Source organism: Amblyomma mixtum, chromosome 7 (genome assembly GCF_055824585.1).
Source record: "Amblyomma mixtum isolate Tamu chromosome 7, ASM5582458v1, whole genome shotgun sequence".
Lineage (NCBI taxonomy): Eukaryota > Metazoa > Arthropoda > Arachnida > Ixodida > Ixodidae > Amblyomma > Amblyomma mixtum.
The window spans coordinates 85,620,362-85,632,871 of record NC_143018.1 but is presented as its reverse complement, the minus strand read 5'-3'; the positions used below and the strand labels follow the sequence as shown (position 1 = coordinate 85,632,871).

The 12,510-nt window shown below is 49.6% G+C and overlaps 1 protein-coding gene across 5 annotated transcripts in view; it reads right to left on the bottom strand.

The window, feature by feature from the left end:
* LOC149336700 (uncharacterized) overlaps positions 1–3,923 on the bottom strand; it is a 90,568-nt gene extending 86,645 nt beyond the window's left edge. For 4 of the 5 annotated variants that reach the window (XM_089553052.1, XM_089553053.1, XM_089553055.1 and 1 more), the window contains exon 1: positions 3,478–3,920. In XM_089553052.1, coding sequence (XP_089409178.1) covers positions 3,478–3,604 — 127 coding nt within the window. In that variant the 5' untranslated portion in view covers positions 3,605–3,920. Of the gene's footprint in view, positions 1–3,477 lie in introns of all 5 variants that reach the window. The other variant, XM_089553056.1, reaches the window with a different exon arrangement.
* Positions 3,924–12,510: the final 8,587 nt, after the last annotated feature.

Here is a 12,510-nt window from a genome sequence, read left to right as displayed (position 1 = left end):
GCGCGCTGCTGCGTGGCACGAAATAAGTGGATTAGAACTGAATTCACGGAACGAGCGTACAGACTTTCCAAGGACCTCAGCTCCGGACGCTGCGCATAAGCAACGTACACAGGCTGGAGTTTCTGCGAAGACAGTTGGTTAACAGGCGGTCCGTTGGCTTGCAGCGTTCAAAGCGCGGAAAGTAACAAACTCGGCTCCGTTGGGAAACGTACGCCAGGACCTCGAAGTACATGCTTGAGACGCAAAGCAAGGAAGGTAGGTGCGTGAATACCACAAGGTTCGATCAAGGAAAAATGATGCAATACAATAAAATTCAGCATTTCACAAAGACGGACAACTCCGCATGCAAAAAATTGCCGACGATTACATTACTTCCTAATGCGGAATTTAGGCGCAGTTGATCAGCTGTTTGAGTTTCTCGATAATGCGAGGCAAAGAATTCGATCAAGGCATGCATGTACACAACTACAGACAACTTATTTTTCGCGCATATTCCCTTTTCAAGAAACACTCCACTAACAGTTCTTGGTTGTCAGGAAGGAAGCTTTGTGGTCGGAGAAATAAATGGATGGCCCGACTTGCTACACCGGTGATTGGTTCTGCCTCCCACGGCTGTGGCAATCTCGCGAAATAAGTGCTTAGAACTCGTCTTTGTTTGTTTGTTTGTTTGTTTGTTTGTTTGTTTGTTTGTTTGTTTGTTTGTTTACTGGGTTTAACGTCTCGAAGCAACTCAGGCTATTAGGGACGCCGTAGTGAAGGGCTCCGGAAATTTCTACCACCTGGGGTTCTTTAACGTGCACTGACATCGCACAGCACACGGACCTCTAGAATTTCGCCTCCATCGAAATTCGGCCGCCGCGGCCGGGACCAAACGCGGTTCGATCCCGGCAGCGGCGGCCGAATTTCGATGAAGGCGAAATTCTAGAGGCTCGTGTACTGTGCGATGTCAGTGCACGTTAAAGAACCCCAGGTGGTCGAAATTTCCGGAGCCCTTCACTACAGCGTCCCTCATAAACCTGAGTTGCTTTGGGACGTTAAACCCCAGTAAACAGACAAACAAACAAATACGAGTTCTAAGCACTTATTTCGTGAGCTTGCCACTGCTTTGGGAGGCGTTACGAGCGAGAGGAACGGCATATTCGCCCGTATAAGTGGTAAGAAATTCCTGTTTGTCTTTATATCGACACAAGTCCCCACCCACCCTGCCACCCAGGCAGGTGGCAGTTAATGGTTGATCGCGAGAGTTCGCTCACCGTTGTCAGCGCTAACGCATGGAGCCCACATCTCTCATCACCCCACGTACTATATGAGCGATTCAAGCGTCCACTGACCCATGGAGCCAGTTGTGCGCACTTCCTTTCCATAAAAAAATTCAGGGGACACTTTGACTGTCTAAAGTGCGCAGAGGCGAACGCGTCTTCCGCGCCACTTTGCCTATGTGGCACTGGTGACGTCACCACTGGATCACGTCACACACAATTTAAGTAATGACAAATTACTAATTAATGAGTAATTACTGAAAAATAATTAGTACTAATTGACTGCTCATTAATGACTTAAGCTTCGCCTTCAGGAGTGGAACGCCACAGCGTGTTGTAGCGCTGCCAGGGAGTCCACGGAACGCCGCCACGCGTTCGGAGCGATGCCTTGCCCTTTGAACACAAAGCTTTTTGAGAAAAGGAAATGGCGCAGTAATTCTCTCTCATCTGGGTGGACACCTTAACCGCACCGTACAGGAAGGGAGGAAGTGGGAGTGAAAGAAGAAAGAGGGGCCGTAATGAAGAAACTGAAAATTGTATTTCAGGAAAGGAAATTACGCAGTAACTGTCTCACATATCTCGGTGGACACCCGTCAAAACGCGGACACATCTGACGACAGGGCGGTCGAGACGGCTGCTAACGACAGTATGAGGCATTAAAGGCTTTCGCCTTAAAATTCAGGGGGCACTTCGTCTAAAGTGCATAGGGGCGAAAGCGTTTTCCGCACCACTTTGAGTATGTGGCACAGGTGACGTCAAGGCTGCATGACGTCACACACAATTGATGAACTAATGACACATTGCTAATTATTGGCTAATCACTGATTAATAATTAATCCTAATTAGCAGCTCATTAATGACGCTTAAGCTTCGCCTTTAGGAGTGGAACGCGACAGCGTGTTGTAGCGCTGCCAGGGAGTCCACGGAACGCCACCACGCGTTCGGCGCGATACCTTGCCCTTTGAACGCAACGCTTTTCGAGGAAAGGAAATGGTGCAATAATTCTCTGTGATCTCGGTGGACACCTGAACCACACCATACAAGAAGGGAGGCAGTGGGAGTGAAAGAAGATAGAGAAAGGGAGCCTTAAGCAAATGAAAATTGTATTTGAGGAAAGGATGTTACGCAGTAATTGTCTCACATATCTCGGTGAACACCCGTCCAAACGCGGACACATCTGCCGACACGGCTGCTAACGACAGTATGAGGCATTAAAAGCTTTCACCTTAAAATGATCGGGAGTGTAAAACGTTAACACCGACGCCACGGAACACGATGAACGCGAACGGCCTATGGCTTCAGCGCCGCGTTTCTGGCTCAACGTTGTCAATGCCTGCAGTCACATTTCTATCTCATCACCCCACGTACCTCTCAGGTGCATTTCCTCTCCTTAAAATGATCGGAGCGGGAAACGTTAACGCCAACGCCAATGAACACAATTAACGCCGAAGGCCTATGACTGCAGCGCCGCGTTTCTGCACAACGCTGTCAATGCCTTCAGCGAGTACCAATAAGCGTGATTCAGTCGTCCACTGACCCAAGGATCTAATTATGTGCACTTCCTTTCCTTAAAATGGCACAACTTTGTCAATGCCAACGGGCGGAGCGCACGTCACTACCGACACGTAGCTTAAAGCACGATTGAGGTGTCCCCTGTTCCAAGAGGGCAGTTATGCGCCTTTCCTATCCAAGCTCCCGCTCCATTGGTCTTTAAAGCGCGACTACGGTGTCAACTGCTGGTTACAACGGAACGGCGAAGGCGACGGCGACGCCGCGAAACGCAGAAATGGGCGCCGTAGAGGTGCGCTTTAAAACAGCTAGCGCTCAGATTCGTCGCATTAAGGTATGGGCATTCGTTGTATTTTTAAAAAGTTTCTTTTAAAAATTTTCCCACCGCGTAATATAGTGACGAGGTGTGCGCAAAGAATATTACCCGTTCTACAAAAGAAAGGCGCTTTTTTTTTTCGTTATCCTGAGCGCTTAGACATCGCATTTTGTTACCGCTGATCGACACCCCGCGATGAGGTTTTGTTTAGAGGGCGACCTATGCGGACTCACGCTTGCAAAAAATAATTAGATTCCCGATGGTGCCTACACGGAATTATCCGCACGGCGTCCTGCAAAGCAGTTATACAATCACGCCTTCTTGCAACCGTGAGAAACAGTAATATTGAACTAACGCGCAGTAAGAATTACAAGTACACATGCGCAGACTCACCATTTGTTGCCCTCGGAACGCAATTCTCGACGTTGAAGAAGCGCTTCTTCATGTGCGGTGAGAATCTGCGCCACGTTTCTTCAGAGAAGTACGCAGGCCGCTGCGCTAATATTCCTTGCATGTTCATTTCGAACAGCAGAAATGGTGGGAAATCCCCGTCCGAAACTGAACTTCGCTCTTCGCCCACGCACTGTACCAGCTCGCCCTCCAAAAGCCTCACACTAACTGCTCGGCGTCACGGCTGGCTTACCGCACCAGTTCCTTTGTCCACACTGAACCAATACGCCAGTCGCAAAGCGTTGCAGCGCGTGCGATGTGACAGGCTGTCGGTTTCCAAGGCGAACGCTGATACCTCGTCAAAATGCTCCGCACCAAAACGCGCCGCTTGCCAGCAAAGAGAAGAGGGCGCGTCCGCTCGTGGTCATTGGCTTGAGAGGAGCTTGGACGCTACCACAATGAATCCGTCGGGGGAGGGTGGGGGGGGGAGGTATACTGTAACTCGTGGACAGCTTTCTGTGGGTATGCAATGAAGTTGGGAGCGTGTGCCGACAACGAACAGGCCCGCGTCTTTGGCTCGTGGAAACGTGCGAAGAGCGTGCTTGTGGAAGGCGGCGTCTCACGCTTGTAGATTCCGTTGCATAGCCATAGAAAGTTGTTTGGTTTTGTTTAGGAGAGTTTTAACGTCCCAAAGCGACTCACTATGGAGGACGCTGTAGTGCAGAGCTCCGGAAATTTTGACCACCTGGGGTTCTTAGCGTGCACTGACATGTCGCAGTACACGGGCCTCCAGAATTTCGCCTCCATCGATTGTGTGTGTGTGTGTGTGTGTGTGTGTGTGTGTGTGTGTGTGTGTGTGTGTGTGTGTGTGTGTGTGTGTGTGTGTGTGTGTGTGTGTGTGTGTGTGTGTGTGTGCGTGCGCGCGTGCGTGTGTGTGTGTGTGTGTGTGTGTGTGTGTGCGTGCGCGTCCGTGTGTGTGTGTGTGCGTGCGTGCGTGCGTGCGTGCGCGAGCGTGTGTGGCAGGTTTCTAAGTCTGGCAGCTTAGTCCTAACAGTCGTGTAAAACTTGTGGGCCAACCATTTGCCGCATAATGTTGTGGATGGAGTCATGCGGTTCGGCGTCTCGTGCAGCATAACCCTACTATTTAAGTTGCAGCGTAGCTCGCGGTAGGGATTCGAACCGCCGACCTATGTACCAACCATTCCACGCCTTTACGAATCTTCACATGAACATTGCTGATCAGCCGTTTGTCCCAGACTGTTCGAGGTGGTGGCATGCGATTTAGCGCTTCGTGCAGCATAAAAGTTCTAATGTAGTTATAGTCTAGCTCCTTTAACGCCTCATACTGCCATTAGCAAGCTTGTCGGCAGATGTGTCCGCATTTTGACGGGCGTCCACGAGATATGTGAGACAGTTACTGCTCAACTTCCTTTCCTCGAATAGAATTTTCAGTTTCTTACGGCCCCCTCTTTCTTTTTCTTTTTTCACTCCTACTTCCTCCCTTTCTGTACGATGCGGTTCGGGTGTCCACCGAGATGAGAGAAAATTACTGCTCCGTTTCCTTTCATCAAAAACCGTGGCGTTCAAAGGGCAATGCATCGCGCCGAACGTGTGGTGGCGTTCCGTGGACTCCCTGGCAGCGCTACAACACGCTGACTCGTTCCACTCCTAAAGGCGAAGCTTAAGCGTCATTAATTAGCAGTTAATTAGCATTAAGGCGAAAGCCTTTAATGACTAATACTGTCGTTAGCAGGCGTGTCGGCAGCCATGTCGGCAGATGTGTCCGCGTTTCGGCGTCACTACTTAAAAAAACAGTGTCGAGGCTGTTAATCGAACCAGGGATTTGGCATTTGAAGCCATTAACCACTCATTTGGCATTTGTACTAGTCATATTTGGTTAATGACTAGCTAGTCATGACTAACCAGCCACGAAAAACCAGTCATGACTAACCATGCATTAACCAGTCATAACTAGCCATGACTGGTTAATGACTAACTAGTCATGACTAGCCAACCATTACTAACTAGTCATGAGTGATTAATGACTAATGACTAACCAGTCATGACTGGTTAGTAATTAGTCATTAATCACTCATGACTGGTTAGTCATTAGTAATCAATCACTCATGACTAGTTAGTCATGATTGGTTAGTCATGGCTAGTTAGACATGAACCAGTCATGACTAGTTATGACTGGTTAATGCCTGGTTAGTCATTAGACATTAATCACTCATGACTAGTTAGTCATGATTGGTTAGTCATGACTAGTTAGACATTAACCAGTCATGACTAGTTGTGACTGGTTAATGCCTGGTAAGTCATTAGACATTAATCACTCATGACACGTTAGTCATGATTGGTTAGTGATGACTAGTTAGTCATAAACCAGTCATGACTAGTTATGACTGCTTAGTCATGACTAGCTATGGCTGGTTCGTCGTGGCTAGTTAGTCATGACTAGCTAGTCATTAACCAGACAATGACTAGTTTATTTATGACTGGTTAATGACTAGCTAGTCATAACTAATTAGTTGATAACTGACTACTCATGATTGGTTAATGATGGAATAGTCATGTTTGGTTAATGACTAGCTAGTCATGACTAACCAGCCACGAGAAAACAGTCATGACTAGTCATGACTAACCAGTCATTAACCAGTCATAACTGGTCATGACTGGTTAATGTCTAACTAGTGATGACTAACTAATCATGACTAACTAGTTATAAGTGATTAATGACTAATGACTGGTTAGTCATCACTACACATGACCAGTTAGTCATGACTGGTTAATGACTAACTAGTGATGACTAAACAGACATGAGTGGATAATCATTAGTCATTAATCACTCATGAGTCATGACTAGTTAGCCATGATTGGTTAGTCATGACTAGTTAATCCCCAACTAGTCATGACTAGTTATGACTGGTTATTGACTGGTTAGTCATGACTAGTCATTACTGTTTTTTCGTGGCTGGTTAGTCATGACTAGTTAGTCATCAACTAATTAGTTATGACTAGCTAGTCATTAACCAGTCATCGTTAATTAACTAGTCATGACTAGTTAGTCATTAGACAATCATAACGAGTCAGTCAATAACCAATCATGACTGCTAAGTCATGGGTCCGTCATGAGCCAATTAATTATGAATGTTAGTCATGAATGGTTAGTCATGAATCATGAATCGTTAGTCATGACTAACCATGACTAATGCCTGAGTAGTCATGACTATTTAGTCATTAAGCAGTCAAGACTAGTTCATGACCAGTTAGGCATCAACCAGTCGTGCGTAGTTAGGACTGGTTAATGACTGGTTAGTCATGACTGGTTTGCCATGGATGGGTAGTCATGACTAGCCAGTCATGAACCAGACATGACTAGTTAGTCATTAACCAATGATGACTAGTTAGTCATTAACCAATGATGACTAGTTAGTCAACAACCAATCATTACTAGTAAGTCATGGAATTAGTCATGACCCAATTAGTCGTGGCTAGCCGAACCAAGTCTCCCCATAGCCGCCTCGTGTGTGCCAACGGTCGTGCGGCCAAAGTGGCTTGGAAAGGCTTTCGCCTCGCGCACTTCAGATCGTCAAGTGGCCCGTGAATTTTTAACGGGTGTCCATCAAGATAGGTGAGACAGTTACTCCGTTCCTCAAATAAAATTTTCAGTTTCTTCATTACGGCCACTCTTTCTCTTTCTTCTTTCACTCCCACTTCCTTCCTGTACGGTGTGGTTAAGGTGTCCACCGAGATGACAGAGAATTACTGCGCATTTCCTTACCTCAAGAAGGTTGCGTTCAAATGGTAAGGCAACGCTCCGGATGGGCGGTGGCGTTCCAGTTCTGTGGACTTCCTGGCAGCGCTACAACACGCTGTCGCGTCCCACTCCTAAAGACGAAGCTTTAGCGTCATTAATTAGCAGTTAATTAGGAATAAGGCGAAAGCCTTTCATGCCTCATACTGTCGTTAGCAGCCGTGTCGGCAGATGTGTCCGCGTTTTGACGGGTGTCCACCGAGATATGTGAGACAGTTACTCCTTTCCTCAAATACAATTTTCAGCTTCTTCATTACGAATTCTCTTTCTCTTTCTTCTTTCACTCCCACTTCCCCTTCCTGTACGGTGTGGTTAAGGTGTCGAATGAGATGACAGAGAGTTACTGCGCCATTTCCTTTCCTCACAAAGCATTGCGTTCGAATGGCAAGGCATCGCGCCGAACGGGTGGTGGCGTTCCGTTCCGTGGACTCCGGGGCAGCGCTACAACACGCTGTCGCGTTCCACTCCTAAAGGCGAAGCTTAAGCGTCATTAATTATCTGTCAATTAGCACATATTCAATAGTCATTAATTAGTAATTTATTATTAATTCGTCATCAACTATGTGTGACGTCATCCAGCCGTGACGTCACCAGTTCCACATAGGCAAAGTGGTGCGGAAAACGCTTTCGCCTCTATGCACTTTAGACACTCAAAGTGCCCCTTGAATTTTTCGATGGCTGCCTCATCATCGGCTCATTTTTTATTGCGAAAGCAATACTACTCGCACTTTCAAGACATCGCGTGACCCGGCCGCAGTTACGTTTGACCTTTAGCGGAGCTAATATGGGCGACCAACTCGCTCCTTCAGATAGCCCGGCGGCAGTAGCGCCAGAGGTGCGCGGCGCGGCGTAATTGCAGTTACTGCGCGCCGCGCACCTGTGGCGCTACTGCCGCTGTGACGTCATACCAGCTGTAGATTATGGGCGACCAACTCGCTCCTTCAGAGAGCAAATTGGTAAATTGGTTCTCGAGGAAAGGAAATGGCGCAGCATCTGGCTCACAGATATCAGCGGACACCTGCACCACGCAGTAAGAGGGAAGGGAGGAAGGCAGGAGTGAAAAAAGAAAGAGAGAAAGAGGTGCCGTAGTGGAGGTCTCCGGAATAATTTCGACCACCTGGGGACCGCCGCGGTGGCTCAGTGGTAAGGCGCCCGTCTACCGAGCCGGAGTACCCGGGTTCCAACCCGACCGCGGCGGCCGCGTTTCGATGGAGGCGAAACACAAGAGGCGCCCGTGTGCTGTGCGATGTCAGTGCACGTTAAAAATCCCAAGGTGGTCGAAATTATTCCGAAGACCTCCACTACGGCACCTCTTTCTCTCTTTCTTCTTTCCCTCCTACCTTCCTCCCTTCCCTTACGGCGCGGTTCAGGTGTCCGCCGATATATGTGAGACAGATACTGCGCCATTTCCTTTCCTCAAAAACCAATTTATCAATTTATTATTATCTTCAACGCGGCTGCAGTTACGGTGTGTGTTTGCCGCGCTGCGCACCTGTGACGCTACTGCCGCTGTGACGTCATACCAGCTGAAGATTGTTTTCTTTCTCTCAGTCGCAACAACATCAAAAACAAAATATAACAAAATTACCGAAGAGAGAGAGAGAGAGAGAGAGAGAGAGAAAACTTTATTTACAAGTGTTTATGTTCCTGAGGTCCATAACACTGGCAGCACGGCCGGTGGCGATGGTCTGCACGGCCGGGTCCTCCGAATGCAGCAGGGTCTCCCAGTCCTCCTAGGTCTTGAGGTTCTCTAGGTCCCGCGGGGGAGGGTCCGCCGGGCAGAGGGAAATGATGTGGAGGGAAGAAGCGAAGGGTTCTGGGCATAGGGCGCAAGCAGGAGTGGGGAAGGAGGGATGATAGTGGGTTAGGGTAAGGGGCGAGGGGAGAGTATGTGTTTGTAATCTGCGCCAGAGTGTTGCGTGTCTGTTATCTAGGGAGGGGTGGGGCGGGGGGTAGAGCTGGCGAGAGGCTCTGTATGCCTGGGTCAGCTCACTGAATGAGTGCATGCGATCCTTCGTGAATCCCCGATCCGAGGCCACCTGAGCCCGGTTTAAAGAACCTCGGGCTAAAAGGTTGGCGGCCTCGTTTCCGGGATTCCCGGAGTGCGCAGGCACCCATATCAGCTCCACTTGGCGGGGCGGGGGTGCATCGGGCGAGTCCAGTATGCCAAAAGCAGGGACATGAACTCGGCCTCGAGCAAAATTTAGAATCGCAGTTTTAGAGTCAGTTAAAATATACCGGGCTTCTGTGCGGGTTATAGCAAGTGCAATGGCGGCTTCCTCTGCAGCCTCTGGGGACGTATCTGGAGGGAGAGGTAGTGTGAAGAGGGTGGATGAAGAGGAGTCCACCGCAGCTGCTGTCGCTTCATCACCCGTGCAGGCAGCGTCCACCCATACGGCGTCCGGCTGGGGGCCGTACGCTCGATGGAGTGCCTTCGCACGGGCTCTGCGGCGCTGCTCATGGTGGGACGGGTGCATATTCCTCGGGAGCGGCCTGATGAGAAGCTCTCGGTGAAGGGATCGTGGGATGGCGAGAAGGGTTGGGTCGTTGGCCGGTATTTTGATTCCCAGGGAGTCCAGGATATACCGACCTGTGGAAGTTTTTGTGAGCCTGATGTATTGGGCCTGTCGGTGGGCCTCCACCAGTTCCCCGATCGTGTTGTGGAGGCCCAGGCCTAGTAATCTGACTGTGGGTGTGTTGAGGGGAAGATGAAGTGCTACCTTGAATGCCTTGCGAATCAAAGCATCCAAAGCGTTTATGTCATGTTTGGATAGTTGTAAGTATGGGGTAGTGTACAGTATACGGCTGAGGACAAAGGCATGAATGAGGCGACATAGGTCGCGCTCCTTCATGCCTCTATGATGTCCCGAAACCCTGCGGATGAGGTGCGATATCGCGCCTGCAACCTGCTTGAGTTTCTTGAGGGTAGTGGTGTTTTTGCCATCGTTCTGGATGTGCAAGCCCAATACACGGAGGGTGCCAACCTCAGGTACCGGGTAACCATTCAATTCAATGGCAATGGGGGAGCGGGGACAGCGGTGGTTCTTAGGCCGGATGAGGAGCAGTTCGGACTTCTCTGGGGAGCAAGACAGTCCGATGGTCCGTGCGTAATTTTGGGTGAGGGTGGCTGCTTCCTGTAGGTGTTCTCTATGTCGCCGTCACTGCCGTGGGTGGTCCACACTCTTTATGCCGACGATATCACCGAAGACGCTTTGAGTCGTCGCGCAGCGGCGGCCGGTAGCCACGCGTGACCTGTAGACGCGGCGCACTGCGTTCGTTCAGTTGGAGGCGTTGTGCTTTTGCTTTCGCAACCTACCAGGCTTAACCAAAGCGAAACCTCCGCCAATTTTCGGCCATACTACAAAACTATAGAGGCAGAAGAATGCGATATCCCCCACCGCACAAATCTCTCAGCAAAGAGGAAGCTGTCACTTGGAGACAATCACAAACAGGCTCTTTCCCAAACCTACATATACTAAACAAAATGCACCCTACGATATACCGCCTGTTCCGTATTTATCTGTCCGTGTTAGAAAAAATTCTCCTGTGCAAAATACTGGACTGTATGGGCTGAAACGCCGACTACAAGGTAGCTTATGATAGTCTTCGTCTTTCGATATGTAATTTAACATCTAAACTTGCCTACATTTTCAGGAATCGGCGAAAAACTGCATTCGGCTGCGGCAGAACATTTCGTCCAGGCGAGCAAAGAAGCCAGTCTGACAGACTGCGCCATCTGGCGAGCGGTGTTAATTTCAAGGAGCAGACGACACGCACATCTCAAGAAACCGCGCGAGGTGCGCATTCCAGCCCCAAGCCGTGACATCGGTTGCCTCACCGCTCGCCAGATGGCGCAACCTGTCAAAGTGGCTTCTTTGCTCGCTTGGACGAAAAGTTCTGCCGCAGCTGAATGCAGTTTTTCGCCGATTCCCGAAAATGCAAGCAATTTTAGGTGTTAAATTACTTATCGAAAGACGAAGACCATCATAAGGTACCTTGTAGTCGGCGTTTTGAGCCCATATAGTTCAGTAGATTGCGCAGCGGAATTTTTCGTAACAGGGACAGATAAATACGGAACACGCGATACACGAACAAATGTCCCTGGTGCGACGAAAAACCTACACTATACCACATCACATGGGCCTGCCAAAACATAGACGTGGTCCCCAAAATACAAAACCCGAGTGCGGAACAGTGGGAGACTCTGCTGTCCAGCGACCGCTGCGAAGACCAACAAGGTCTGGTTCAGCGAGCTCAACGGGCGGCAGTGGCCAGCGGAGCCCTGGACTGAGGGCTGAGAAAAAAGGTTTTCACTTCCTTCCTGTCATCTGCTCTTGGCGAGGTACCTTTTGCCTAACAGCGATGCTGAACACAAGTCCTTGCAATTTTTTTAGGGTGTTACCACTTACAGGTGCTATTCCCTGCATCTATAAGATCTGCATCTATGTCCTGCATCTATGTCATAACGAGCACCTCTTTTCATTCCCTACTCCTGGACCAGTAGGGTGGTCCCCTACTGGTCCAGGAGTCCACGGACTTATGCTTCACGTAAAGCCCGATTCACCAGCCATTTCTCGCCGGCGGGCTGAGCGGTCCGTAAAGCAGCCTCCCAGGAAGAATAAGTGGGATTGGGGATGGAGGGTACTGCCTTTGGGGAAGGACATTCCCAAAAGTAGTGGAAAAGTGTGGATCCGGGCACGCCACAGGTGTTACAATCAGGGGGAAAGGTGGGGTGAAAGCATGAGAGACGGTGGGGAAATGAAGCAGCCTGTCTGTAATAGCGGCCATGTGGCGCTGGATTAGGGCGACAAGGTACTGTGGGGTGGTGGCAGTGGCGTGCGGCTGAGTTTGTAGAATGTTGTGATTTGATGATATGTGGAGAGGACCGATGGAGCCTCTTTCGCAGGGTTGGGTGCCTGATCATCCCGGGTCCGGGAGGAGAGTTCTCGGGCCAGCGCATGAGCACGCTTCTTACGTGGGATCGAGGCATGCCCAGGGACCCATGACGGAGTAACCGTTCGGTCGAGAGAGGTGGCCGTGGCAAGAATACGATGTGTTGCCGCCGTTGCCACACCCTTTAGGAAGTGGCGGTACGCTGCCTGGGAATTTTGTTCAAATCGGTTGCGTTTTAGTGCGAAAGCAATACTACACTCATGAACGGCCTTTCGTGTAGCGGGGGTGGGTAGCCACGTTTCACCTTTATAATGACCTCTGACGTC